Here is a 27,995-nt window from a genome sequence, read left to right as displayed (position 1 = left end):
ATTAGGGAGCACTGGATTATAAACCAGATTTTTGAACAAATTTAAGGATTTTTACTGTGCCTGGTTGAAAAATATGATCAAGGTCACTTAATTAGCGTTGATTTAATTTAGTTCATTAGACTTCTGACTTAAATGCACCATAAACAATAAAATAAACTTTTTTATTTTATTTTGTTATTACAGCTGTTTTAAGTCATTATTACTGCTGCTGATCCCATCCAACATAGGGTGTCTTTTATTTTTAAAAGAGGTCATGTGGACCTTTGTGAAGATCTATTTAAAAAAGATTAATTTCTCTTTATATTTTATTTATATTTAACATAAATATTTGCACATTTTAAATTGTTATGCAAATTTTATTCCTGCAGGAACATCTGAGGATAAGAACTTAAAGGTGAACTTTATGATTGATAAGTGTTGTCGACCACTCTTTCCAGTAATAGATGAGGAGGAAGCAAATGTCCAGCCAGATGTCCCAAGTAGGATTTGCCAGGAAATGTTCTTGTTGTTAGGAAAAGAAGGGTTTGAACAATGTGCTTAGAGTCACGTCCCCCAATCTATAAAATCTGTTGGGTTAACAGTGAATAAGGGGCTTCGATCTTTGAATGGGTTTGACTGTTTTTGAGATGCTGAGAAGATCTTCTGTTTTATTCTTTAATAAACAGACCCTTTGTGTAAACAAAGGGATAATGGGAAGTGTGGGCAGGCTTAGATTGCACAAACGGTCTAAAAAACTCCTGCTGCTCTGCAGAAACTGTGTCGTAGAAAACAACAGTTTTGTTTTTTTTGGGCTAAAAACAGCATATTCATAAAAAAAAGAGGATGATTAGGAACGCTTTTAGAATAGATTAAAAGAGGATTGGAGTGGGACTTAAATGTCAATTCATTGAAAACTTCATTGGTATTTTGACATGAACATGAGCAGTTAATATAGTAACTTCGTATTCAGATTTTGCCTGGCTGCCATGCACATTTTTGAAATTAAATTTGTATAAAAATGTAAAAGAACTACGATTGTGCATGTGTAACTTGACAGGAAGTCTAAATGCAAAATTATTTGTTTTTCTTGGATTGGAAAGAACAGTTTTAAATATTGAGGTGCTGCTTTAAAAGGGTTATGTTTTGATCCAACACTGTGCTCCAACCTTGGCTGACTTGTAAAACAAAAAACAAAAAAACAACTCCATGAACAATTAATCAATCAAAGCAACCATAAAATAGAACCCAAGATGGTTGCAAAGTTTGGTTGGTGTTTGTTAAAGTCATAAAACTTTGAAAATACAGTTCTAACAGGTTTATGACTGATCTAAGGTGAAATATGACCATGCGAACGCCTTTATGACTTAACTTTATGACACTGAAAAGAACTTTAAGAGCAGTTTCTAACTTCCACAGAACTAAACAGATGCTTTAAAAGTGAAAAAAAAACAGATTTTGAGGGTTCTTTAAGTAATACCTCTGTTTAAATAAATGTTTTTATTAGAAAGTCTAGAATTTGCTGACACAAAAACATACTGCTGACTATGAGTTGTCCATTTCGCTCTAAAAACAAACACACCCAAAAATGCATTGTAGTCAAGCAGTTGTCACTGCATTTGAATGCTCTATAAAAATAAAGCAGGTGATGCTCGGCTGAACTTGATCTGCCCAGCTCCACAGAGGTGGAGCAGTAGTTTTCCAGCTCCACCCTGAAGTGCTGACACGCCGCTGGCAGCAGGCTTGTTTGGAGGCAGCGTGTGGAAGTCAGCAGAGGCGTTCCTCCTCAGATCGGAGCAGGAGCTGTGCAGCTTCACCGCCAGTGGGAGCACAGGTACACGACAGTGCAGACGTGTTTGTGAAAGATGAAGAAAAGCACACCGTGACGGTGTTGGATGTGTGAACTCAGCACAGCTGTCCCACTCTGTTTTCATCTGCGTCTCTTTGCTCTTTTTAATAATCAGTAGCAGCCTCTACTGTTGGCGTGGTGACAACTGATAGATGAAGATTACATTGGAAATGAGGCCTGTCTTCAGCCTGGGGGAGTGGTGAATTAAAGACACTCTTGTGCAGCTCGCATCATCTGTCTGTCCCGTTCTTCCCCGCATACAAAGCTGAGGCGATCCTCTTTCTGCTGAGAGCCCATGAATGAGCGTAGATGTAACAGAGGTGTTGTGTTGTTGGGCTGCCTGCCTGGTTCCTATGAATAATTCAGCTCCTCCGTCGGCTGCACCTCTACATGCAGAATGTAGAATGAATTATGTAAGAAAATGGAAAAGCCATTTCCTCTTCATCTTAACCTTCCACAGTTTCAGGTGTGTTTAAAGGGAAGAAGTGAGTGCATGTGCCTGGAGTGTATCTTTTTACATTAATCTCCTTTCACTGATCCTCATTAGCACTGAAAGTGGGAAAAAACTAATTTTCACCTTGAATGCAACTCTAATATTGACTGAATTTTTGCTGAACGCACACACAAAGCACCACCATCCACATGACATCTGCACATTTTTATTGATATTTTCATCCTTTGCCATGAGTACATATTTCTGTATTGTAAGTTCAATATACAATCACATTTTTTGCCAGTTAAATGTTTAAAAAAATGCAGCAAAAATGAAAAATTTGACTTAAAAATCGAGTAAAACTCCCTTTTAAGACTTCCATTAGTGGTTTGATGCTCTGCCTGGCACAAATCTTCAAAGAGTTGGAGTGCTGATGTTGGAATTCTGTAGACTTTCAAGCGGTAATGAATGGGTTAGGCGGGTCAGAGAAAGCTGGCAAAGGAATCCAGATTGAAAAACTGCAGGTCCAGTTATTAAAAGCCTCTGTAGTATTACAGTGTTCTGGTGTCTTATTACAATGAATAAAATCTCAAATCTTCTTCAAAAACTAAACTTTTTTTCCAATGCAATGTTGTTTAAATCCTTTTTGTAATATTAATAAAACATTTAAAAAATAATTTGTCCATATAGTCCTAAATATTAAAACCTTCTTTTGTTTCAAAAATAGTTGTGTTCATCTTCAGCCAAAAGTGATTTTGTGCAAAACTACTATACTTTCTCTTTAAAAGGAATCTGCGTTTGTGTTATCGATAGATGAAACATGTTTAGCATGTGCAAAAGTAAAGCAGCTAGAATAATGCAATAAAAAACAAGCTAAAAGGTCAAGTAAGTCAGCCTGTTATGTCAACAATCCTATTAGCACCATTTGAAAAAATAGCAAAAATCTATCAGTAAAAGCTCTATATTTGTATTTAAAATAAAATGATGTATTTTGAGTTGTCAGAAAAATCCAGCATGTTCTGCTGTCAGTTAAAGGCACCACAAAAAGATGTTTCAATGTTTCCTATGTTGACTTCAAAGAGTGGAAGAGTGTGCCGCCGAAACATGAGAAGATCCCAGCTCTTTAATAATTCCTCTGTGTTTCCGTTATGGGAAAACATGTTACCATCATTACTAACATGTTTTCCCATCTCTTGAACTGTTTATTCAGATTTTTTAGTTTAGTATTTTGGATGTTTTGCTGCATTGAGGTTCGGTTGAAGAAAACACTCATGCTGCCTGGATCCACCAGGTCTAACGGTACCAATGGTAAACCTTTAATGGTGTATGTGTTAAGTTGACAAACACTACAATTCTTTCTTTTTATATCATAAATTGTGATTTCTTTATTCTATTCTGAAATTTAACACAAAAAACATGTAATAAACTATATTTCTTCTGTATAATATTCTTTTACAAGTTTAATTTTAGTTCTAAAGTCGTGTGTTCATTCTCTGCTTTTGTTTAACTTGCTCTTTTAGCCCTTTTTGTTGAAGGTTGGGAGAAATATTAGCGGCTAAGGTTTAGGAAAGAATATGTTCTAACTTTGTACCATAAAAATCACAGAACGACTGTGTTATAAAAATGTACATTTTGCACACTGAAAAAAAGGTAGTGCTAAAAAAGCAAAATATAACAGTTAGATTGTAAAGCAACCTTCTGGGGTATGTAACCCCGTCCTCGAGGCCCGGTGCCTGACAGCAAAACTGATTCCGATCATCAGCAGTCGATGTTATGTCACACAAACGTGATGGACAGTGGGCCTTGAGGACTGAAATCTGCTTTAACAACATCATGCAAGTCCCTTGTGTACTTAAGCATAGATCTAAGTATAAATATGTTGGATTTTTTCAAGATTTGTTCTAATCTGTGAATATCCCATTACTGGGGGAAGCAAAGTATTGCAGAAAATCTGTTTCTTTTGTGCTTCATAAATGTTTCTCAGCGGCGAGCTGACAGACAAGCTGGCCGACAAGCCTCTGCAGGTCCTTGGTTCGGCGGTCGGTGGTCCTCAGCACCTCCTCATGATTTGCCTTTTCCTCGCTCTCATAATCCATCACGACCTTGTTGGTGATGAGGGACAGACCCAGGACACGCAGGCCACAGTGACGAGCCACCACCACTTCCGGGACTGTGCTCATACCTGGACACAGAAACAGTGACGCTAGGACAAGCAAGATATTTTGAAGATGCAACTAGACAATTTCCTTTCATTAAATCTGAGAATGAGGAACAGCAAAAAGCCTAAACAAAAGATCGATGTTTAAGTCCAACAAAGATATTTCAGCACTGTCTTTAAATGAGTATTGGAATTGTTACCATGAAAAATCCATGATGAGAGTTCAGGAACCATTTATAGACCAAAAGATAAAGTTAGCGGCATTTCTCATGACACATGATAAAAAGTAGTGATTTTATTTTTGGGTCACAAGTATTATGGGAAGTTAGTCACCTTTCTTGCCGCCTTTAGCTCAAAGGAATGGAGCATGGAGCCAGCGTGTTTGCAGAAACTATCTTTGAAGTTTTTTTGCTGAAGGACTAAACTCTGTTCAACCCATCTCAAGCTGTGTTTGAGAGCAACATTTTGTGTTGGTTCTTAAGTTTCCCTGCATAAGTGCTGCGGCTAAATGTGCTCTAGATATTTGCTCTGAGATGATTCATCCACCCGTTGCGTCTGCCTTAAACCTGTCTTTAAATATTTGTGTCATACAGAAAGTGGGGGGAAAAAAAATTAAATGGCTAAAAAATGTTAAAACTGCAGTTGCTGAAACCAAGCAATGTTAAATGTCTTTCAAAAACTCTTTTTATTTATTACTGGCAAATTTGCTGTTATTTTTCTGAATGAAGCACTGACCTATAAGCACTTGTCACATGTCATTGTACATGTGACAATGACAAATAAAAGTATCTATCTCAAGAAAAGTCCTCTTTTCTGTCAGGACTTTTTATACTTCAGACAAATCTCTCTTATTGGTTAGTTTGTTGTCCACACTAATTAACAGATATCTGAATGTCTATGTTGTCTTTCAAACAACAGTACAGATGTTCAAGGCTCTGTACCACCTCTACTATCTCTTCAAACCAAGCAGCGTTGAAGCTGTAGTCTTGTCCACTTTGAACACTGCTGTCCCGCCTATCACACCACCTTTTTCTCAAGATGTGTTGTAAATACAAGTTTTAAAAATTGATAAATTGGTAAGGCAAGACAAAAAAATTGCATCAAATGTTGTCTTGCAGCTGTGTGGTATCTTGGAGTGTCACATACAGGTACAGCTCCAAAAATGTTAATATTTTGTAAAAAGTTCATGACTTAAGTTTATGTGACTTTTAGTTTGTGAAAAGAAAAAATGGCAAAAAATTCTAAATTTTTTCACAAAAAGTTTGCCGCATCTGGACATGCTCTCCCACTAGCTTACAGCCCCCTCACAACCTACCGGTCCAACAAAAATGGTGAGTAATATTTTATGTACAGTTTTGAACCAGATGCCAGTCCAGTGGTTCTCTCTGTTTGCAAGTGGATGCATCAGAATGGAGCGGAGCAGTGTGCGAATGTGGTTTGTATGTAACAACCTCACATTTTTTCAAACTCGCATTTCATTTTAGTTTGAACAAAGAAATACTCAGAAAAGCAGTTTAAATCTAAATGTTCTTGTCCTCCATCATGCAAAAATGCTACAATGACATGTTAAAAACAACAAAAACACAATTTTCAGTGGGTCTTTAAAATCAAGCACCAGGTCTATAAAGAAGAAGAACATAACTCCATTTTGAAATCTTTGCACTGGCTCTCAGTCAGCTTTAGGATCAATTTTAAGATTCTTTTTATCTGTTTTTCACTGACTTCAAGGAATTGGACCCTCTTTTTTTATCAGAACTGCTTTTAGTTTTTGGCCCTCCCAGAGCCTTCAGGTCCTCAGGTGCAGCTCTGCCGGTGGTCCCAAAGGTCAGAACAAACTCTTAATCTTAATCTTAACGGCAAGTCCACATTCCAGCACTGTGGGCCTTGCCTGGGGAACAGCCTGCCTGAGGATGTGAGGGCTTCATCACTGTAGAGGTTTTTAAGAAAAAAAACTTCAAACTCATCTTTTTAGCTTAGCTTTGGAGTAGTTTTTTCCATTTTTTCATGTTTTAATTTGATTTTTGATTTGATTTGATTTTGTTGGGGGCATTTATCACAATTATTTTTGCACTATAAATTTTTAACTTTTAATCATTTAATTATTTATGTAAAGCACGTTGGCATGTTCTGAAAAAAGAAAAGTACCAATAAATTAAGTTGAATTAGAATTAGAATAGTACTATTTTCTATCTCCTTGTGGCTGTTTGTGTGCTTTATCTTTAAATCAAGGTGGTGTAAAATTCTATAAAAATATTCTTTTCTAGAGATGTTTTTTGTTTAAGTAAGCCTAGAAAATAACTCACCAACAGCGTCGGCCCCAAGAATTTGCAAGACCCTGCTCTCTGCAATGGTTTCATAGGTGGGTCCAGCCAGCATGCAGTAAACCCCCTCCTGCAGGAAGCTGTTGCAGCCCTGCTCCTTTGCTGTTTTCTTGGCCAAAGCCCTTAAATCTCGGTCGTAGGCGTCGGACATGCAGGGGAAGCGCACCCCAAACCTGCAGCATCATTAGAATACATCAGACAACGATGCACAAAAAGGATTCAGGAGAAGAAGAGCAGGAGCTTCACCTGTCATCATTGTGGCCGCAGAGTGGGTTCTGCCCCGCAAACCCCGGCATGTTGATGTGATCCTTGATCAGCATGATGTCTCCCACGTTAAAAGCAGCATTCAGCCCTCCAGCTGCATTCGTGACGATCAGAGTTTTCACGCCCAGCAGGCGGAAGACTCGCACCGGGTACGTCACCTGAACAGAGACGAATATGATGTGGTTCAGAAGACTCCTTTGAATCTGATGTTTGTCAGAGCACAGATGAAGGTATCGTTGACACAAATCACAGATGAAGCTAATTTTTTCTTAAAGTTCTGATTGTTGCCTCCATTCTGAAAAATTAAATCATTATTATTTTCAAAGCAGCCAAAAAATATCTTTTTTTCTTTTTCAGTTAATATTTTCAACATTTAAACTGCAGAACTGATAAGGTCAGCACCACTGTTTTGTTCTTTTTGATTGCTATTTTGCATATTGTAAGGATAGAGTTGAGCATTACATTTTCACCCTGTTAGAAAGGAAGTCGAGCACTGCAAGCTGCACTTGTGTTAAACCAGTTGTAGGCTGTTAAATTTTAGAAAGAAACGGTTAATGGTGGGTTGACTTCATTAAATTATTCACATGTTTCTGTGTGAAAAAGGCATGCTAGTGCAAAAGGTCAACTTTTTTAAACCATTCCTAACTTTCAGACAAAGTTTATATCCTGACAGAGTTCAGATAAACTATAGCACATGCCATATAAAGCAGAATATTCTCCGATATGGATGTTTTGCTGACAAGTCAAAGCATTTGACTCTTTGCTGGGTTGGGCCTGGATTCTCTTTATCACTTGGGTATCACTGTTTTTGACCAATGGTGTACCACATTTGCAAAAGAATGTCCAATAAGTACTGAAATGTTCTTAGATTTTTTAAATGCTTAAGGCTTAAGTCACAAAGCATCCTTTAACAATTCTTAGAACATGTTCAAAAACCCCCTCAAATCTTAACCCATCAGTCCTTTAATTAGAAGAATCAAAAAGTTCTAGAAATGGGAGGAAACAAAACAGACATGTAACTGAAAGCCATTCAAATTTTCAGACTGTATTTTGTCCACAGTCAGTTTGGGAAATGCAACATGTGTGTGATTACTATGGTATAAATCTCCACCTTAGTATTACTTACTGTATAACCATTAACCGTGAAACATGACCATGGAGCACACATGTAAGTGGTTCATGCAACATTCATTTACTTGTATTTCCTTTAGAACTCATTTCTATATTTAAGTACAATAAGTGTGCAATAATGTAACAACAAAATTCTTTGGATAAAATGTCAAATTAACTTCACAACCCAGATTTTCTTAGACATTTAAAGCTGACCCGGAAAAAATTGTCCCAAAAAATAATCTCAAATCCAATCCATTTGCAGCTTTGATCTGGTTCCTCTTGGGTTTCTAAAATCTGTGCTGAACGGGTTTTATTTTTTAATGCAGTAAAAAATAAGTAAAATATTTCCATCTGCTATCGAGTTGTCTGCAGAGGAACCTTCTTTATGCCACAGTTCTGATCATAATCAGCCCATTTTAAACCTGTCTATTCAAGTAAAGTTGTTAAAAAGATTATTTTTACCAACAGCTCACTGACTTTTTAGTTTTGAACAATTCTTTTGATGACTTTTAGTCAGGTTTTAGACCAATCACAGCACTGAGACAGTTCTTCTGAAGGGGGCAAATGACATCCATCTCAATGCAGATGCAGGCAGAATCTGTTTTATAGTTTTGTTGGATCTAAGAGCAGTTTTTGATACAGATGTGATCCTTCAGCAGAGGTTGGAAGACTTCATCTCTTCTTTTATTTTGAAGAGGCAAAGTTTGTTAAGATAAGTCATTTTATCTTAAACCAACTGGTCTTGACCTGTGGAGTCCCCCAGGGGTCAACACTGGGACTTCTTTTGTTCAGTCAATATGTTCTTCCTCTATAGGCCGGCAAATAAACAGCAACAATTTTTTGAAAACAATGCAGATGAGACAGTCCAGCCGTAAACGTCCAGCCAAGGAAAACCAGCGAACTGGAGCAGAAACGTCTGCTGAGTTAAAGATGACTTTCATCTCCTTTTCTCCACTGATTTTTCCAAAACCCTTTTTTTTGGAGGCAACCCATACGCTTTTTTTACGTGGATATTTCAACTACAGGCGTTTTATGTGTTGGATTGTTATAGGTTACAGGGGGGCTGTAAAATATCTGTGATGTTATTACTGTAAGAATAAAGCTGGGTTTTATGATCCCGCTGGGTTACTGGGTAATTTTATGTGAAAAGAAGGCTCCACAGCGAGTAATAAACAGAACACACAGCGAGCACAGGCCAAAGGCCAGCTTCACGAGGGTATGTGACACTGCAGCTAAACATTCAACACAAAGTGAAAATTATAGTAGCATCATGGTCTGTCAGAGTCGATCAGAAGCCATTAAGAGCATTTTCACGGTGACAAGGATGCGATAAAAGCCTGTTTGTAGCAAAGGGCAGTTTGTTTGGCACTGACCATCAAACTATAGAGAGAAAATTTAGAAAATTATAGATCCATGTTCAAAACAATGCCATCATAATCAGTGCTTTATTGTAATAAAAAAAGAAATCATTTTAAAAAACAACAGTTAACTTTTTCAACACAGACAGAGCTTAGAGATGAGTCAGGTTTACATTTGCAGTGAATGTTTTCCTAAAAGTCAGACTTTACACTGAAAGTTCTGGTTCAGTGACCTTACGTCGTGTATCATTTACAAACTCAGAGAGCTGAACACATTAAGAAATATACTCAAATCAAAATCTGCTTATCCTCCCAAAAAATCTACAATGCAGATTGTAAAAAGACCATAAAGTGATTTTAAAGCATTTTGACATAACAATATGACAAAGGGCGTGTGTAAATTAGTATCTGTAAAAGGATTAAAACCGCTTTCTTTTCGTTCAGACTCGACATTAATTCACTTGGAAAAGTTTGTTTTTAATGAAGCTTTAACAAACTTAAGGTGTACTTGAATGGAAAAGTCTGTTGGTCTGGACCGAGTCCGCTTAATTTGGCCCTCGTCGAATCCTGAACCTTGCGCTTCAGACTACTTTCCAACATTACTTCGGTTTCTGTTTCGAACCAAAGCTTGTAAACAAAAGCTGGATAGTTCACCTATTCAAACTTTATATTTCGCTGACCAGTGTTAAGCGTCTGCTAAACATCTGTTAAACGTTAAACCTCAACGTCAGGATCAACACTTTTTACTTGCTCCTTTGGTCCGGTGGAAATCATGGCTGACAAAATAAGCTAATAAATGTTTATGACAAATACAGTGTAGGGAAAACAGAGTGACGCGCAATGTGGATCACGTTAAAACCTGTCCTAATGAACGCGGATTAATTCGACCAAATTTCAATGAGTTGCTGTCTCTCGTCATTAATGGTTGCTTCATTCCCACTCTGTTTACATCCTGTAATGCCCGGCAGTTGTTCTGCTCCGAGCATGGAACATATTCTATTGTCCCGGACCAGGGTCTTGGGTGTATTCAGACTGAAAAGTTGCTCCGGATTATCGGAGGAAACAAACTCTGGTTCACTTTAAGCGGACCAAATGTGTCCAGTCTAAATACACCCTTAAATACAGCGCCAAACTGCTAACAGCAGCTCTTTCTGAAATTTTACTTTCAGTAACTAGTTTTTAATTTTCTGGCATTTAAAGCTGAAATCAAACATGTCATTTAAATTGATCCAGGGATGTAATAAATATTTTCTTCTACAGCGCTTTTACTTATCTTTTGCTTTCAGAATGCCAAACTTGATTATTGTCTTTTAATAACTCCTCCTGATTTGTTGAAAGTTCTTTAGACATTAGCTCACTTTTAGTCCTTTTTTTTCTTCTTCTTTTTTCTCTTACTTCTACAGTCTTCACAGGGTTAACAAAGTGAATTCCTCTACAGTTCACACATGAGATTTGGCTTCAGTTCAGACATTGTACATGACCATATTCAGAGGATTAAGAGCATTTCACTGCAAAAACTTTCAATCTTAACATGTATGTTGCTCTTATTTATGGAAAATTATCTTATTATACTTAGAATTACTTCACTGGAAGCATTTTACAGCAGAAAAATTTGCATTTTGGAAAATCTATTTTAAATGTAGCAAATTTACTATTTTATTTTTGTAATAAAAACTATCTTTCAAACAGAGACAAGATAAAAGATCTGACACCTAACAACTGAACAAGTGGCTTTAAAAAATTCTGAAGGGTTTACATAAAACTGAAATGACTGGGATCATTTCCAACTAAGTCCTTGGGTAAACATAACAAAAAAACAGGAATTGTCAATCAAACTTGAAACCCAACCTTACAGATGTCCACGATATACAAGTGACTTCAAATGATCTAAAGCAGTGTTTTTCAACCTTTTCTGAGCCACGGCACACTTTAACCTTAAAAAAAATCCCGCGGCACACCAGCATCCAAAAAAAAAAAGAAAAAAAAGGAGAAACTCATAGTCTGTATTGATCTACAGCCCCTCCACAATCTCACGTGCATTTTTGAGATAATTGTGTCAGAAAAAGCTGGAAGCTGCAGCTGTTTTTTTCTAAAAGATGCAATAAAAGTTAAATTAGAAGATTTAAAAACAGTTTGATGTGTGTTCGTTGGTTTCAAGACGTTTAACAACAGATCTCCTTGTGCGCTGTCACTCTCACAACCCAATGCATCATGGGAGATGTAGTGCATAAAACGGCCGAAGATCGCTTTTCGGAGCTTCATTGTTTTGTTCACTTGTTCCACGGTCTGATACCGGATTCTGTGGAAAGCTACACCGCTAAAGACGAGCTTTAGCTGGTATTTTTGTTAGAACTGAGCGACTTTACGAGGTAAATCGGGACAAGGAAGTGAAGACTTTAACCACTTCTGATTGGTCAGACTGATGACATGTGATTAAGCCCCCCAAGAATGATTGGTAGAGACAGTTAAAGGGACGGGACTTTTCCAAAATACAGCCGAAGCTCCAGCTGAATCGCGGTACAGTCATTCTTATCAAAATGTCTTTAATAAAATGAAATAAACGCAAAGAAAAAGTATTTTACGATCTTTTATATTCCTAACTCCTAAGTGTTTTATCAGGGCCTGTTTGGATGAACACAGAGCTGAAATCCTGGAGATGGGAAATGTTTTTAGATCAGTTAATGAGGGCAATTTCCCACGGCACACTTGACCATCTCCCACGGCACACTAGTGTGCCGCGGCACACTGGTTCAAAAACACTGATCTAAAGAACAAAACTATGAAATTACCCCTTTTTTTCTAGATTTTTATGATGACAAATGCTATCAGAAACATGTGATTCTATTTTTGCTGATAAACTGATTATTGATGCAAAAAATACCATATGAACTCTGGTTTCTGCGTGTTTTGCTTAAAATGTGTTTTTTTCTGATCTCCTGGATTGAAAGCTTCTTTTATTTTGATAAAGTTATGACATGCACACCTCCGAAAATAAGTTTGTTGTTTCAGGTCATAACATACAACAGTGTTTTGCCATTAGTGGGGCTGTTTACCGTGTGTATGCTGTAGCCCTCGTAGAAGTGGAAGCGTCCTTTCATGCAGACGCATTCGCAGCCCTGCAGCTTCCCAAACACCAGCTGACCTGCGTGGCCCTGAACTGCATGGTATAAACACAGAATGACGTTTCAGTTTCACATATTTTAAGTCTTTAAGACACTTTGCTTCTAACAACTTAACATTTTGTGTATTTAACTGACAATCACATAATAACTGATGGGGTCATTCCAGTATTTGGGACAACTATCCGATGTATTTCACAAAACACTTGCTTTGAAACAGAATCTCAGTTTAAAGCTAACTTTGACTGAACCCTTCCAAAATATTCATTTGGTTTACTCATGGTTGGTAATAACAAGTTACATTTACTCAGATACAATTAAGTTTTTGAAAATATTTCACTCTTTAAAGCAGTTTTACAGCATTATACTTTTTACTCAAGTAGATTGATGATAAAACACCTGTACTTCTACTCAGCTACAACTGACTATATTCATTTAGTTACTACTTTTTTTTCTTAGTAAAATTAGTTTACTTTATTGTAGGTATAGATAATAGAATAAAAGGTCTAATGTTTTTTCTCCGAAATACTGTTCGTTTGACCACAGATTTTTTCAGAAAGTTCCTCTTCTTTTCTCATCATCCACAGAACATTTGTTCAAAGGTTTGACAGAGAATTCATCTGCTTTTGTTAAATGTCAGAGAAGTCTTTTTGTTCCTTTTGCTCTGCAGGTTCTTTCTCCATAACTCTCCGATGGATTCATTTTTGACCACTCTCGATAACTCTGACCCTAACTCAATCAAGTGAGGCCTGCAGTGTTTTCCATGTTGTTTTGCAGCTTTTACGAATTCCTAAATGGGTCGGTTGATCACTCCTGCTGGGCGGGTTCTTCTATTGTTCAGTTCCAATTCTTGCTGTAGTTCGCTTTCGATTCAAGATTCCAGATTTGCAACCTTGTCAGCTTGAAACACGTTTGTTCTTTCTTTGGTAACTGTTTTAAATGCAATGGGACATGTTCCTTTTTGGAATCTTTCAACTGCTGCACTTTGTCAGAGGAATGTAAATTTAAGTATATAAACTGAAACTTGACTTTCCCAAACAAAATGTATAAGACATTTACCCTTTTAGGTTTGTCTGCAACTAAAAGGAGCGACTCACCAGTGCTGGAGGGGAAACTTGGTATATCCCCATATGGGAATACAGTCTTGTCTTCCAGCAGGTCAGCCAGACCGCCCAGACCTGAACCGCAGATGATGGCCACTTTAGGACGCTGCTTTGTGTGCGCCAACAACCAGTCTGCTGTCTGCTTGTAGTCTTCAAAACTGTAGCTGGAATACAATTTCAAATAAATGAAATGAGAATAGCACTGATTACTGTATTTGGTCTAATCAGTCGAAAGAGAAAATATAATGAGTGAAAAGTGAAATTGCTGCTAAAGCAATGCTAAAAATGTTAAAGGGAAGCAGGAAAAATTACAACTCTTGCCATCACATTATTAATTTATGTCCAAAGTGAAAAGGGAAGTACAAAAGGCAGTACTATAAAAGATAATTGAAGTACATTAACAACAATAACATATGCTGCAATGCCAAAGAAGGACAGAATACTCTCCCTTATGCATTTTTCTCAGGCCCAGCCTGCGTCATATTGGACTGTCCCTCCTGTGCTGAGCTTTGATATCTGGCACAAAGATATAACCAGGAGATCCTTTAAGTCGTCTAGGCTGCAGGGTAGCGACTTGGTGGATCTTTCATGTTTATGCACCACATTCCACAGATGCTGAACAGATGCTGGATGCAGATTTAGGGAATTTGGAGTTCAACGTTATAAACCACTGATGAATCCTTTTTGATACGTGGCGGGACTCATGATTGGGCTAAAACTGCTACCAGGCATTATTGTCTGTCATGAAAGAATGTTCATCGTCTGCAGCAATGATTTGGTATTTGGTACATGTCAATCCACAGGGATGATAAGAACAAAGGTGTCACAAAAGGATATCTCCCAAATCCTGATACCAACTCTACTGGCCTTCTTTCTTCCCATATTACATCCTGGAGCAACAACTTTACCAGGTAAGAAACAAACAACCGGCCCAAAAAAGAGATTCCTCAAACCAGGTTCTTTTTTCATCGTGGTCCAGGTCTGATCCCTACTGGTGGTTCTTTTAGTGGTGGACTAGTCTTTCACTACCCTACACAACTGTGAGGATCTGATTATTCACTTTTCTGTCACAACCAACATTAACTTCTTGTCTCTTTCTCTTCCTGTCTCAGACTCGCTGCCATCCTTCCGTTTTTGATCGACATCAACCTCTGCACGTCGGAAACGGCCCCCAGGAGATGCAGGATCAGAGATTTCTTGACTGGGTCATGTGACCACAGGAGTTTCTCAAACTCACCAAGATTTCCTGTTTACAGTCAAATATAACCCATCCACCAACGGGAGCTTTGAAGAAGACATAATCAGTGTTTTTGACTTCCGCTGGGATTACCTATAATGAGCGATTGGTGTATGGTTACAGTTAAAAAAGAATTTAATAAAAGGTTTAGGAAAAAAAACTGACAGTCTTGTTTCATTACCGTAGAATTCTGTAAGACACGTGTAGTAAGCTATGATACACAGCACACTTTCATTTCACTTATAAGAGTAAAAGCCAAATTATTATTCATGCGTGTTGTTTTGATTGCCCCAAGGAGCCACACTGAACAAAGTCTGAAACAGTCTGTAATTCAACTCATAAATCTGCCCGTAAATCTATTTAGTAATGTTCCCACTGCGCCTCCAGCGCTGTTATCAAGACAGAGTATCACATTAGACTGCAGCCTTTACCAGGCTGTTCTGCTGCAGGACAAAGCCTGATGACTCTGAGCCCATTTCACAGCTGTCATATGGGATGACTGCTTCATCTGAATACCCACAAACACTCAATCTTTGCAGCGTTTTACTCCTGCTCCGTTATTCAAATGTGGCTGAAATTGGATCTGGACGACTTTTTCATCAACAGAAAGTTTTGTGGTAGTCTTACCGACTGTCAATTTAGGCAGTGCCAAATATCTGTAGAGGCTATAGCTCCTTTATTTCTGGACTGAAAGAAAGAAAAAATTACTTTTTTTGTTGTTGTTGGATTTACAAGTTGTGCTAAGGTGCAACAAGTTTGACTGCTGCTGAAGCATCTACATTTAGATTTCTGCAGATCTGCTATGATGGTATTTGGTCATGCTGGACTTGTTCCAGCAGAATTTGGGAATGAATAACCAGACTCAAGGGAAACATCCTTTTTTAAACAATAATTTATAAACCAGTAAAACTGAAACACTAAAACATCAGCAACAGTGACACGTGGCTCAGCAGTAAATTGTTCCTGAAAAAGTTTGCAACTACAGGCAGAGAAGTGTCTGTTTGTGACTCTTGAATCAGGAAAAAAAACAGCGAAGTCAAACTTTAGGCTAAAAAATATGAAGTCAATGAAACTTTTGTCAAATGGATTTGCACAGGTGTCTAATCTTTTAGTGACTCTTAGCTGTTGCCTGTATGTCACCCAGTACCCCACTTTTGAAACATTGTTTGTAAGGATTCACACTTTGAAAAAAGCTGTCTCCATGGATGTAATAAGTTCATAAATGACAGATGTATACATTTTTTTCATGTCTGCACGGGGATTTTTGTGTTTCAATGTTAGCTACCAATGTTTGCACCCATCACACCAGCAATATCAATACCCCGTTATTATAAACTTTCATTTAGAAATAGATACCTGATACGTGTATCCATCCATTTTCTTCCACTCAGAGAAGTGTACTTTTATATTATTAAAGATTATGCCATGGTGTCCATTAAAAAGTGATAATGGAGATCTAAAAACGAAGTTCCAGTTGGTAACCGGAACAATAGAAACTTGGAGGGCAGGTGGACATGTTATTCCATAGTTTATCACCACAGCAAGACAATAAAAAAGATCTCTACCCATCAAATGTCTCTATGATGGACCTGACAGGATCTCTAGCAAATATTAGCATCGACCGCAATGCTGCCTTGAATTAGTTTGTTGCCTGTCTTTCTGTCTTATACCTCTTTATTTGAAACATAGTGATTACTTATTTATAAATAATTGTATTAGTAATTATTTGAATAAATTGTTTGTTGATGTGCACTTAATGTTCAGAGTTACGGGTGGATATTTCTTTGCAATAAAAGTGATCTAGGAAATTATTTGTGGACTTTGTTTCTTTGAAAAAAACCCTTTACTTTATTTTCTGGACAAAAACAAGTGATAAGAGGGAGACTTTCCTTCAGAAAAGAGGATTTATTGTAACTTAACATGATGTTTAGCATATGCACCACTTCCTCCTTGGTAACCATCACCATAACAACATGTCTCATGGTTCCCTTCTTGTAAAAAAAAAAAACTATTTAAACCTAAAAAATGAATAAGTATAAAGTCAGACATTGTCTGTTACATAAACTGTAAGTGGTTAGAAGTGTTTGAATTCAATTAAATTGTTAGGTTGAGTGGAAGGATCCCAAAGCAGAGACTGAAGTCAAGGGCAGGTTGACAATTTATTCCTCAGGAACAAAAACGAAGTTAGACAGGATGCTGAATTCACAGATATGATGATATACAGGACAGGTGCTAATAGCTACTGAATAGTAATCATCTGGCATTGAGAAAGAGAAAGGTGCAGTTTTTTAAAGACATGGTGATGAAATGGTGTGTCAGGTGTGCAGTGTAGAGAGGCAACAGGGAAAAGGTCAGCCACGCCCCCCTGCTCCACACTGATCATAACATAAATAGAATAAATGCAAATATGTTACGACAATGTATTTGTCTGTGAAATGTGAACTGAGTACTGAGTAGGCACATTGTTTGGTCCTCTGATGGTCTTTAAATGACTTTATTGTTTCACTAAAAGCATCCTTTATTTTTAACTCATTGCAGTTTTTTTTTAGATCTGAAACTTTTAAAATATACCCTATGTGATTTACTTGAAATAAAAATGCAATCAATTCCAGTCAAACTGCTTAGAATATTTGCTTGAAGCTTAATCTAATAATGAACCATTCTGACAGCAGATGAAACCTTTTAACAGTTTTCTGACATTTTAAAATCTAAGCATAAATGACGACTTAACTAGAACAAATTAGGCCTGTCCAAAAACTACAATCTCAATATCTATGCAAATTGTTAAAGCCAAAAAGCCACAATAAATGAGCAGTATGTTGCTCTGAAGCGACAAGTTGCAGATTCTTGATTTGGAACACAAAAAACATCTGGGTCTGCGGAACTGTCCATGGTGCTGCCTTAAAACTCTCATTTCCGCCCGGGATCCGCAGCAGGTCCGGACACCACGCTGTCCCCACACTCCTCCTAAAAGTCTACTGGAGCTGCTCCCGAGCCTCGGGGCACCGAGGACGAAACGGACGAGTCCGGCCTGCTAATTGTGTTTCTCAGGCCTCGCAAATGTTAATGAGGGAGAGAGAGGCATGAAGAATTACCGGTTCCACCGCACGCACAAGTACGGGGTTACGTCATGGCAGCAAAAGCCCTCATAGGCTGCTTTTAATCCTCAGAATAACACGACGTGTTCTCTCTGCCCATCTCACTGACCACATTTATTCAATAATATCATTTTAAAATCGATTTCTACAGTTTGTTTTCCAATAACTTAATCATTTGGATCCTTATTGACAGCGGTTTCGCGCTAATCCATCAGTCTTCTTACCTGCATCGGAGAGTGGAGGGGGAAGTCGACGCGTCCATGTCCGGAAAACCTGCCTTTTACGCCGTTCTGTGATTCGTTTCTGACAGGTGATGCCGAGCGCAGTTCAGGTGGATAGTTAGCGGTGGATGGAGACTCAGAGGCGGCGCACCGAGTGGCGGAGGTCATGAAACGTGCTGACGTCACAACCCTTCTTACGAGGGGGGTGGCGCCTGCGTTTGAATGCCGGTCCCTTTGAAGACTGGTGAATCCTGTTTAACACACGGATGAGCAGCTCACTGATCCGTGAGCTGGAAGCTCGGGAGCAGACTGGCAGAGGATACAGAGAAAATAGTACAAAACAAAAGAATCAAAGTGTGGCATCCAGAACTTTTTTATGTTGATAAACTTTGAAAATATGCAAATAAAATTGAGTGGTTGGTGTAAATAAAAATCATAAGACTACTTCTTTATATGTACCAGAGCTGTGCCAAGTGCCTTTCTTTCTTTCTGTCCCTCACCCAGGCTTTAACAATTCAAAGTGCTGACTCATACAGGAGAAGAATGTGAAGTGATGAATTGAAAGAAAAAAGGAAATTTAACAGGAGGAAATAAGTCACAGAAATACGTGCTAGTCAAATTTGATGGTCAGGCTGCAGTTACATTTTTAGTATCCCCTCAAAAACCCACACTTATGTTTAAAAAAAGTAATGGTCAAATGAAATTGAAAATAGAATTAAATTGGTTTTTAAAATAATTTTTATTAGCTGTTGAGTTTTGAAGCTAAGATCAATGGAAAAACAGATTATGTACTGAACCCAAACAGTTACAAATCTGATGACATATCATCCTGCACCTCAGTAACAGACAAACATTACATCCACCCATCGCTATGATACACAAAGACATTTTTAATTTGGCCGTATGGGATACACCCCATTTGTAGGCAGCTTGAATTTATCCACACAACAACAACAACATCAACACAAATATATTGTAAAATACAATGTGAATGTAGATCTAGTTAATTCTTTTAAAAAAAGAAGTCCTTTATTTGTCCCTCAGTGCACTGTTGCACAGTAAGGGTGGAGTTATATTCTCAAATATAAATATTTCACATGAAATAAACAGTGTCTAAACACATGAACTGCGTGCACATGCATGGGTGAGGTCAGATATAAAAATACATAGAAGAGGAGGTGTGTACAGTTAAGCAGAATGGGAAATTGGTGCAGATTTTATGAGTTGTTGGGTGAAAAATTCCGGTCACAGATGTATGATGTGGAGTTTGACTGTAACAGGAAGGCAAGACTTGCAAAATGTCTCCTTCACACAGTGAGGGAGGATAAATCTGCCAGTAAAGCTGCTCTCCAGGGCAGACAAGGAGTCCTGCAGTGGGAGCGATACGTGGTCTAGCATGGATGTTACTTTAACTAGGACACTTCTCCTACCTCCTTGAATGATTCCAGGAAGGCATCCAAGGAGAGACCTGGACTGCTTGATTCAGACGCCATACACGACGTCTACTTAATTTCTCAGTTTTAACTCAGTTACGTTGTAAAATTGTGAAAAAACAAAGGTGTTGGGTTGCATGGTGGAGCAGTGGTTAGTGCTCTCACCTCACGGTGAGAAGGCCCTGGTTCAAACCCCAGCTGGAACTTTCTGTGTGGAGTTTGCACATTTTTCCAGCAGTGCATGTTTGGGCACTCTGACTTCCTTCAACACACATTAACTACCGGTAGTTATTCTAAATTGTCCCTAAGTGTGGGAGTGTGTGGGACTGATTGTGTACCCAGTGACAGACTGGCAACTTATCCAGGGTGTACCACGCCTTCACCCAACAGTAACTTGGACAAGTCCATCAATCCCGTGACCTCAAAAGAAATAAAACTGCTGTAAAGCTGTGTTCAGGATCTAAAAATAAACAACTTGAATTTACTGTAGTGTACAGAGCTGAAAGCGTTTGTGTTCAACTTTTCATGTTCAACTGATGCTGGTCAACTTAGCATCACCCGTTGGGCCCCCTTTTGCCCTCAAAACTGTTTTAATCCTTGGGGGCATAGATTCAACAAAGTACTGGAAACATTCCTCACAGAGTTTGACATGATTGCATCATGCAGTTGCTGAAGATTTGTCTGCTGCACATCCATGATGCTGATCTCCTGTTTCACCACATCCCAAAGATGAAACATTGCGTTGAGATCTGGTAACTGTGGAGACCATTTCAGTCCACTGAACTCATTGTCATATTCAAGAAAAAACAAATCTGAGATGAGATGATCCCAGCTCTTCCTGCTGGAAGTAGCCATCAGAAGATGGTACACTTTTTCATTTAGAGACGGACATGGTTAGCAACAATACTTAGGCTGTAGTGTTGGAATCATGCTCAACTGGTACTAAGGGGCCCAAAGTTTGCCAAGAAAATATCTACCATACCATTACACCATCAGCCTGAAGGGTTGGGCAGGATGAATCCATGCTTTCATGTTGTTGACGACAAATTCAGGCCCTACCATCCGAATGTTGTAACAGAAATTGAGACTCATCAGACCTAGCCTGTATGGAGAGTTTTACATCATCCCAGACTGGATTTATTTAATCAGCATTCTTTATTTTAAAATTGAAGAAAGAGTAAATTTAAAGTTTTTTTAAGGGGCTTCTAAAATGTTCAAATTTTGGGCTTTTTCATTTTTAATAATTGTACTTATTTCTGGGGAAAAAAACTCTTCATTCTAGGTGGTCAAAGAGTTTCAGTCTGCCGTTCAGAGCTGTGGGTTATTCTTGTTGCAATGATATTTACATTTTTTAATTAAGATTTAAATTTACCATATAACTTTTGGATTCTACATTCACATATTTAGCCTAAATGCAGCACTGAGAATATTTTATCAAGTCTACCTTTTTTTTATTTAACTGTACATTCGCTAAATTTTTCAGGAATTGGATTTATGTTTGGATGATCAAAATAAATGTATTACATCTACACTTAAATATGTATGTAAATGTAAAGATATCATACAGTGCTGTAATATGTAGGTTTAGGTTATCATGCCTTTACTGGTAAACTTCCAATGTTTTTGAAGCTTTAAAATCACTAAATCTTTCGATAGAGAGAAAGTAGCCCTATGTCCAAAGGAATTTAAAAGAAAAAAAAACAGTAACATAAATAAAAAGCACGAACCCAATCACTCCATCTCCTCAGAGGGTTCAAGCCTTTTCAGCCAATCAGAGAGCGCTTTACTGGGATCTAGGTGAGTCCGTTGCCACAGCAACATACTGCAACGAACACCAGGGCGTCCTCAAAAGAATGGCAGAAGTTCGGTCACATCTCGGTAATTCTTCGACAAACTATTATTTAAAAAAAGAAAACAATCCTTTTTAAGGTTATTTTAAACCGATAAGTTCACGGAGAATATTGTTTATTTCGGCTAAGGGTTACAAAACGTTTTTAGACTTCGAAATTTTAATTGTAATCCTCCAAAGCTAGTGGTTCTTTTCTCTCTCTCTCTCTCTCTGTGTGTGAAATTATAATTTATTTTCAGGGGAAAGGATTATTTATATTGTTGGGAAAATAATAAACGTTTTGTGGGGGAAAAAAGAAGTATTTGTGGGGGAAAAAAACTGCGTCCAACGTCTTCAGCGAAATTGGGCTGACAAATATGGAGTGAACGTTGTGTACAATTAGCTGTTGTTTTAGCCTCACAAAAAGCTACATGCTAACATTTACTGGCTTTTTTGTGCGGTTTTTTTTCATGTTTTCAACGAGTGTACATGTAAATGCACAGAACTGAAGGTTAAATAAAATAGACTAAAAAACATTTTAGAAAAAGCACTAACGTAGCTTCCTTCTCCGAAAAAGTCACAGGTTTTAATCAAATATAATTTATATTATCTGTGAATCTTCTTCTTCTTTTTTCTTGATAAAATTAATTTGACTTGAAAAGAAGCAGCATAGCAACACCATCACAATCAAATGTCCTCAAATATGCAAATAAACAACTTTTCTTTATGATAAATTAAATAAAAGTTTTTTTGAGTATCTGATTAATTTTATCATTCAATTCAGAACATGCAACTCTCTTCAGCTCTGTTAATTGTCATCGAATTCAAAAACTGCAATCATCTCCTTTCATTATTCTCCAAAGATCCAAGTGCCATAATAAACTTTGAATTCTGTCAAAATCAGTAGTAATACAGTGAAGAGGGACTGAGCTAATTTGCTCTGTAATTCTTTGAAGATTCCTTTCTCCCTCGGTTACTCAGAGTGGCTGTTATATCTACGGTACAAAGTTACATTTATTTTAATTCATGTATGCAATACTTTTTTGTGCCTTTTTTTTATCTTACAGAAGATTCTGGCATACATCTGCCAAAAATGAAAGCAGTTCAATTTCAGAACAAGGCATCTTTGCTTTGTCAATATAAAGTGGTTGCAAAGGAAAACAAACCAAGACGGGTGAGAATGCTTTGCTGTTTTTGCTTTGTCAATTGAAAAAGTGACCAAATTATAGCAATAAGACCTAATAAATTCCTAGTAATATTCATGATGTAACATTAGTGTAGCTTGCCTCATGCTTTTAAAGTATTATTTGTTTTTTTCTTTAAATATATGTATCTGACTGCAATTTAAGCTTCAGTAGCCTTATTGTGCAATGCTGATTATTTAATATAGGATTGCATAGTTATATTATTTCTTATGTCTTTTCTGCTATCCTTTGAAACCCCACCCTTTAAACGTATTACTTTCATCACTGCATTATAATTTTTAGTTTCATTTACATCTTAGGAAAAATGTTCAACAGCTCTGTCTTTAACTTGCCTTTCTGAATATTTTAACATTTAACCTAGGACAGCTCACAACACTTTTCAACTTGCTTACCGACGGAATTCTGTTTATTTCAGCAACTTTGTTGTTGTTAAATTATATATTAAAGTGGATTATAAATACACACTATCTGTCAGCTGTTTAATTTTGCATATACTGTAACCTCCTGATGCATTATTCATTATGAGTTCAGGGTAAATTCTCTTCTGACTTACCCTATCCTGAAACAAAACAGATGTGCAGGTGATCTTGCAGTTTAATTAATTTCCCTATACAAACAAACAAACAAACAAACAAACATGTCAATGAGTATTTACTAAATAGCTGATGGTCGTTGCTGAAAGCTGTCAAATGTTGAGCTTTTTACTTTTTTATTTGCCGTTTTAAGTTTTTCAAAAAGAGAGCAAAGAAACTGTTAGCGGCTATTAATGATGTGGCCTTTCAGGTAACGCCATCAGCTTTCATCCAGAACATGCTGCAGTCCACAGAGGAACGCCTGAATAACACCACAGAGGTGAACCCACCACGCATTCTCGAGTGGTTTGACATGAGCAACACCCTTCATCAAAAAGTAAGTGCAAGTCATTGTTGTTTTTTTGACTTGAGCTTTACAAGTCATGAATGCAGCAGAAAAGGCCACGGATGGCTCATGACAGCCTGAACTGAGTCCTAGAAGCTAATAATACAGTTTGAATGGGAAACATAACACTGACAGCACTGACTAATATTCTGACTTTCAGATTTGTTAGAAAAGCAAAAAAAATAATTTCAGGTCGTTCAACAATAGACAGAACTGGGTATTGTTAATCTTTTTGTATTGTTTTGACACTTGTAAAAGATAGTTAACCTAACATAACACAAACTGCGAGCAGCATGCAGTTTTTAACAAAATCACTTTGGTTTTATGTGAGAAAATGAATTCCTCTTAAACTTAATTACTCAAGTTAAAACTGATATACTAAAACTCCTCACCATTAAAATAATACCACGTAATTTTGTTGTTTTTCTTTGAAATTGTTTTACTCCAAATGTACCAAGATTCATGGATTTCAGGAAGTTACCTTTTGTTATTTCAGTCCACAGAACATTTGTCCTATTCGAGGAAAATTGAGGTGTTTCTGTTTTTGAGTGTTTTTGTTTGGTATGTTCTTTTTTTTTCCTGGAAGCATTTTTTTTAGGACTTTTTCCATCCTGATAAGGAAGGTCCAAGGGGAGGAATGCCCAGTTTAGTTTAGTCTATTTGGTTTAGTTTAGCAAACAGCTATTGTATTTTATGACTGATTTCATGTTTTGCATAATTAGTAAAGCCGGAGACAACTGTGTTGCAATATTGGGCTATATAAATACAATTAAATTTAACTTAAAGTTCCTAAAAAGTAATACAATTATTTGTCTATGCAACAAGTAATTTTTACTTAACAAGAAATCTTAAAACAATAAATCAAAATCTAGTTGGAATTAGTCAAAATTGAATGTTACAGTTTTTCTCAGTCGCTTTAGTACAATTCTCAGATCAGAATTGAAGTTTGCAAATACGTGTGTGCATTTCTCAAAACAATTTGTACAAACAGCAAAACACTATGGATTTCTTGCAAAAGCCTGTAACTTGCTCAAAATCTTTAGTTCATCTCTCAAAACTAAGTTTTTATGTCATTGAACATGTCAGTGCCATCAGAATGTCAAGTCCTTCTGTCATTGTCTACGAACAAGACAGTCAAATTACTTAGTCATGTTGTCAATATAACTGTGTACTTTAGAGGGAGGTTCTGATGTAAACTATGGCTAAAGTTTTGATGACAATTATTGTAAAATGTAAGTTACACCTTTTCTGTTTGATTGCAAGAGACTGGACAAGATTCACATATACACTTTTATTGTTCATATTGTAATTTGTTGACAGACCATGTCATACCAACATAGAAAACCCCCACTGCAAACAGTAACACAAAGGGAAAAAAAAGATAGGACAATATTCTGTACAACAGTACAGGCAGTGCAGTAGGAATTGGTGTGGTCTTCCTACACCTCTTGTCGTTCCTGTATGTTAGGCCACACATTGTCATCCACATTACAGCGAATATCCTCTCTTGCAATGCAGCGTGGAAAGAATCTTTTAGAGTGTCTTATCCAGCCTCTGCAGACGTCTGCCGTGATGTCATCACACGCTGCATCCATGGCAGCCAGGAGGGTCATTTGTGTATGTGGCTGGGGATCATAAACTTTCCATTTCCATGCTGAGAAAAATTCTTCAATAGGGTTAAGGAAAGGACAGTAGCGTGAAATGAACTCCATCCGCATCTCATCAGGAACACGTACATGTCTTCGGCCTCTTCCTCGGTTTTGCCCCCTAACTCCTCCACCACGCAACCTCACTACTCTTCCTCTTCTTCTTCTCTCTGGCTGTTGACCCCGCCCAATTCCTTGTCCTTCCATTGTCAGACATAGAACATTGTGTTGTGCTTCTGCCATATACAGTATATACTTGCCTATTCACTGTCAATGAGATGCACTTTTGTTAGAGGAAGTCAAGTCACCTGAGAGCAATTTACCAATTCAGAACAGATTTAGACAAAAACATATAATGGAGATGTATAGAAATATGTTTGTCACATTATGACAACTTGGTAAACCATTTTGCAGTTAATGACTTATACGATGAACTAATGACTAGGTGTTTTGAGGAGTAAGACTATTGCACAGTGAACTAGATAATAAATTTTGATCAACATGACATAAACAATTGATAATGTAACAAAGAGCAGAGAATTGTACTTAATTATTTGCATGGATGTACCAAAGCAATTGCAACTTGTTCAAAGAAGTGAGAAACTGCTTATATGATGTGCACAAGTGACATCATGATGTGAAGATTGAACAAATAGTTTTTTGAATTTCCTTCTGATCTGAGAATTGTACTAAAGCGACTGAGAAAAACTGTATTAGGCCAAATAAGTTATATTTTGTGCTAGTTCTAAGTAAATGGTTTATTGTCAGATTCGCGGATTGATGAGCATTAAGGACAAAAAATGCCGAGATTGGAGGCACACGGTTCCAAGGCAAGGGGTTTAATATCAAACAGAAAGCGCTGCTGAGCAGGGAACCCAAAACAAAACTCACTGTGGTAAGCAGACAAAAGGGATATGAGAGTATGGACAGAGGAAGGCAGAGACAAGACATGGATGGATGGATGGATGGATGGATGGATGGATGGATGGATGGATGGATGGATGGATGGATGGATGGATGGATGGATGGATGGATGGATGGATGGATGGATGGATGGATGGATGGATGGATGGATGGATGGATGGATGGATGGATGGATGGATGGATGGATGGATGGATGGATGGATGGATGGATGGATGGATGGATGGATGGATGGATGGATGGATGGATGGATAGATAGATAGATAGATAGATAGATAGATAGATAGATAGATAGATAGATAGATAGATAGATAGATAGATAGATAGATAGATAGATAGATAGATAGATAGATAGATAGATAGATAGATAGATAGATAGATAGATAGATAGATAGATAGATAGATAGATAGATAGATAGATAGATAGATAGATAGATAGATAGATAGATAGATAGATAGATAGATAGATAGATAGATAGATAGATAGATAGATAGATAGATAGATAGATAGATAGATAGATAGATAGATAGATAGATAGATAGATAGATAGATAGATAGATAGATAGATAGATAGATAGATAGATAGATAGATAGATAGATAGATAGATAGATAGATAGATAGATAGATAGATAGATAGATAGATAGATAGATAGATAGATAGATAGATAGATAGATAGATAGATAGATAGATAGATAGATAGATAGATAGATAGATAGATAGATAGATAGATAGATAGATAGATAGATAGATAGATAGATAGAAAGAAACTTTATTAATCTCCCAAAGGAGAAATTCAGGTTTCCGGTAGCAAACCACACACAACAAACAACAGTAAAAAGACAGTTCACAAAATAATATCATTTCATATCAGGCAGGTTCATTGAACAGCCTGATAGCTGTAGGGACAAATGAGTTCATAAAGCGCTCTGTCCTGCAGCGCAGTGAAAGGAGCCTATTACTCTGTGAGCTCCTCTGACCAGACATCGTGTTGTGCAAGGGATGTCTGGGATTGTCCAGGATGCTCTGAGTCAAAGCCCTCATCCTCTTCTGCAGCACAGATCCCAGAGAGTCCACCCTCCTCCCGATCACAGATGCACATCTCTTAATCAGTTTGTCCAAGTGCAATCCCTTATGGTCATACTGCCACCCCAGCATACAACCCCATAGAAGGCAGCACTCGCCACAACCGACTGATAAAAGAGGAGCAACATGTCAGTACATACATCAAAGGACTTCAGCTTTCTCAGGAAGAACAGCCTACTCTGCCCTTTCTTATACAGAGCATGAGCCTGCTCCGACCAGTCCAGTTTGTGGTCAAGGTGCACACCCAAGTACTTGTAGGAGTCAACCACCTCGATTCCCCCTCCATCGATGATCACTGGCTGGTGGGAGGACTTCCTACTAAAGTCAATAATCATCTCCTTGGTCTTTGATGTGTTCAGCACAAGACCATTGTCCCTGCTCCAGGAGGTGAATCTGGTGATGAGCTCCCAGTACTCACTCTCATCCCCTCCCTTTACACACGCCACAATAGCAGTGTCGTCCGAATACTTCTGGACATGACAAGCTGCAGATGCATAATTAAAGTCAGCAGTGTAGAGTGTGAAGAGAAAAGGCGATAGTACAGTTCCCTGTGGTGCTCCGGTGTTGCTCATCAATGTCCCAGATACATATATACATATATATATATATATATATATATATATATATATATATATATATATATATATGTATATATATGTATATATATATATATATATATATATATATATATATATATATATATATGT

General features: G+C 37.5%; 2 protein-coding genes across 3 annotated transcripts in view; one reads left to right on the top strand and one right to left on the bottom strand.

The window, feature by feature from the left end:
- Positions 1-2,464: 2,464 nt before the first annotated feature.
- LOC101165730 (purine nucleoside phosphorylase) lies at positions 2,465-18,563 on the bottom strand. Its single transcript, XM_004070126.4, has 6 exons — positions 18,254-18,563; positions 13,689-13,858; positions 12,526-12,629; positions 6,984-7,159; positions 6,720-6,910; positions 2,465-4,440 (listed from the first exon to the last, which is right to left on the bottom strand). Exons 1-6 carry the CDS (start codon positions 18,289-18,291, stop codon positions 4,226-4,228), a joined length of 894 nt encoding a protein of 297 aa, XP_004070174.1. The 5' UTR covers positions 18,292-18,563; the 3' UTR covers positions 2,465-4,225.
- Positions 18,564-21,486: 2,923 nt separating this feature from the next.
- Positions 21,487-27,995, top strand: part of hydin (HYDIN, axonemal central pair apparatus protein) — an 86,447-nt gene continuing 79,938 nt past the window's right edge. The window contains exons 1-3 of one of the 2 annotated variants that reach the window (XM_023955964.1): positions 21,487-21,561; positions 22,579-22,685; positions 23,500-23,625. In XM_023955964.1, the coding sequence (XP_023811732.1) occupies positions 21,537-21,561; positions 22,579-22,685; positions 23,500-23,625 (258 nt within the window). In that variant the 5' untranslated portion in view covers positions 21,487-21,536. The remainder of the gene's footprint in view (positions 21,562-22,578; positions 22,686-23,499; positions 23,626-27,995) is intronic. The other variant, XM_023955965.1, reaches the window with a different exon arrangement.

Source organism: Oryzias latipes, chromosome 6, assembly GCF_002234675.1.
Source record: "Oryzias latipes chromosome 6, ASM223467v1".
NCBI lineage: Eukaryota > Metazoa > Chordata > Actinopteri > Beloniformes > Adrianichthyidae > Oryzias > Oryzias latipes.
This window is presented reverse-complemented; position numbering and strand designations above follow the sequence as displayed.

What these genes read in the sequence shown, in the direction of transcription:
- LOC101165730 (XM_004070126.4), bottom strand. Translation starts at nt 18,291, where the DNA reads ATGGACGCGTCGACTTCCCCCTCCACTCTCCGATGCAG. An exon ending in CCCTCCACTCTCCGATGCAG is followed by an intron (nt 13,859 to 18,253) that starts GTAAGAAGACTG and finishes ATTGTATTCCAG; the next exon opens with CTACAGTTTTGAAGACTACA. An exon ending in AAGTTTCCCCTCCAGCACTG is followed by an intron (nt 12,630 to 13,688) that starts GTGAGTCGCTCC and finishes TATACCATGCAG; the next exon opens with TTCAGGGCCACGCAGGTCAG.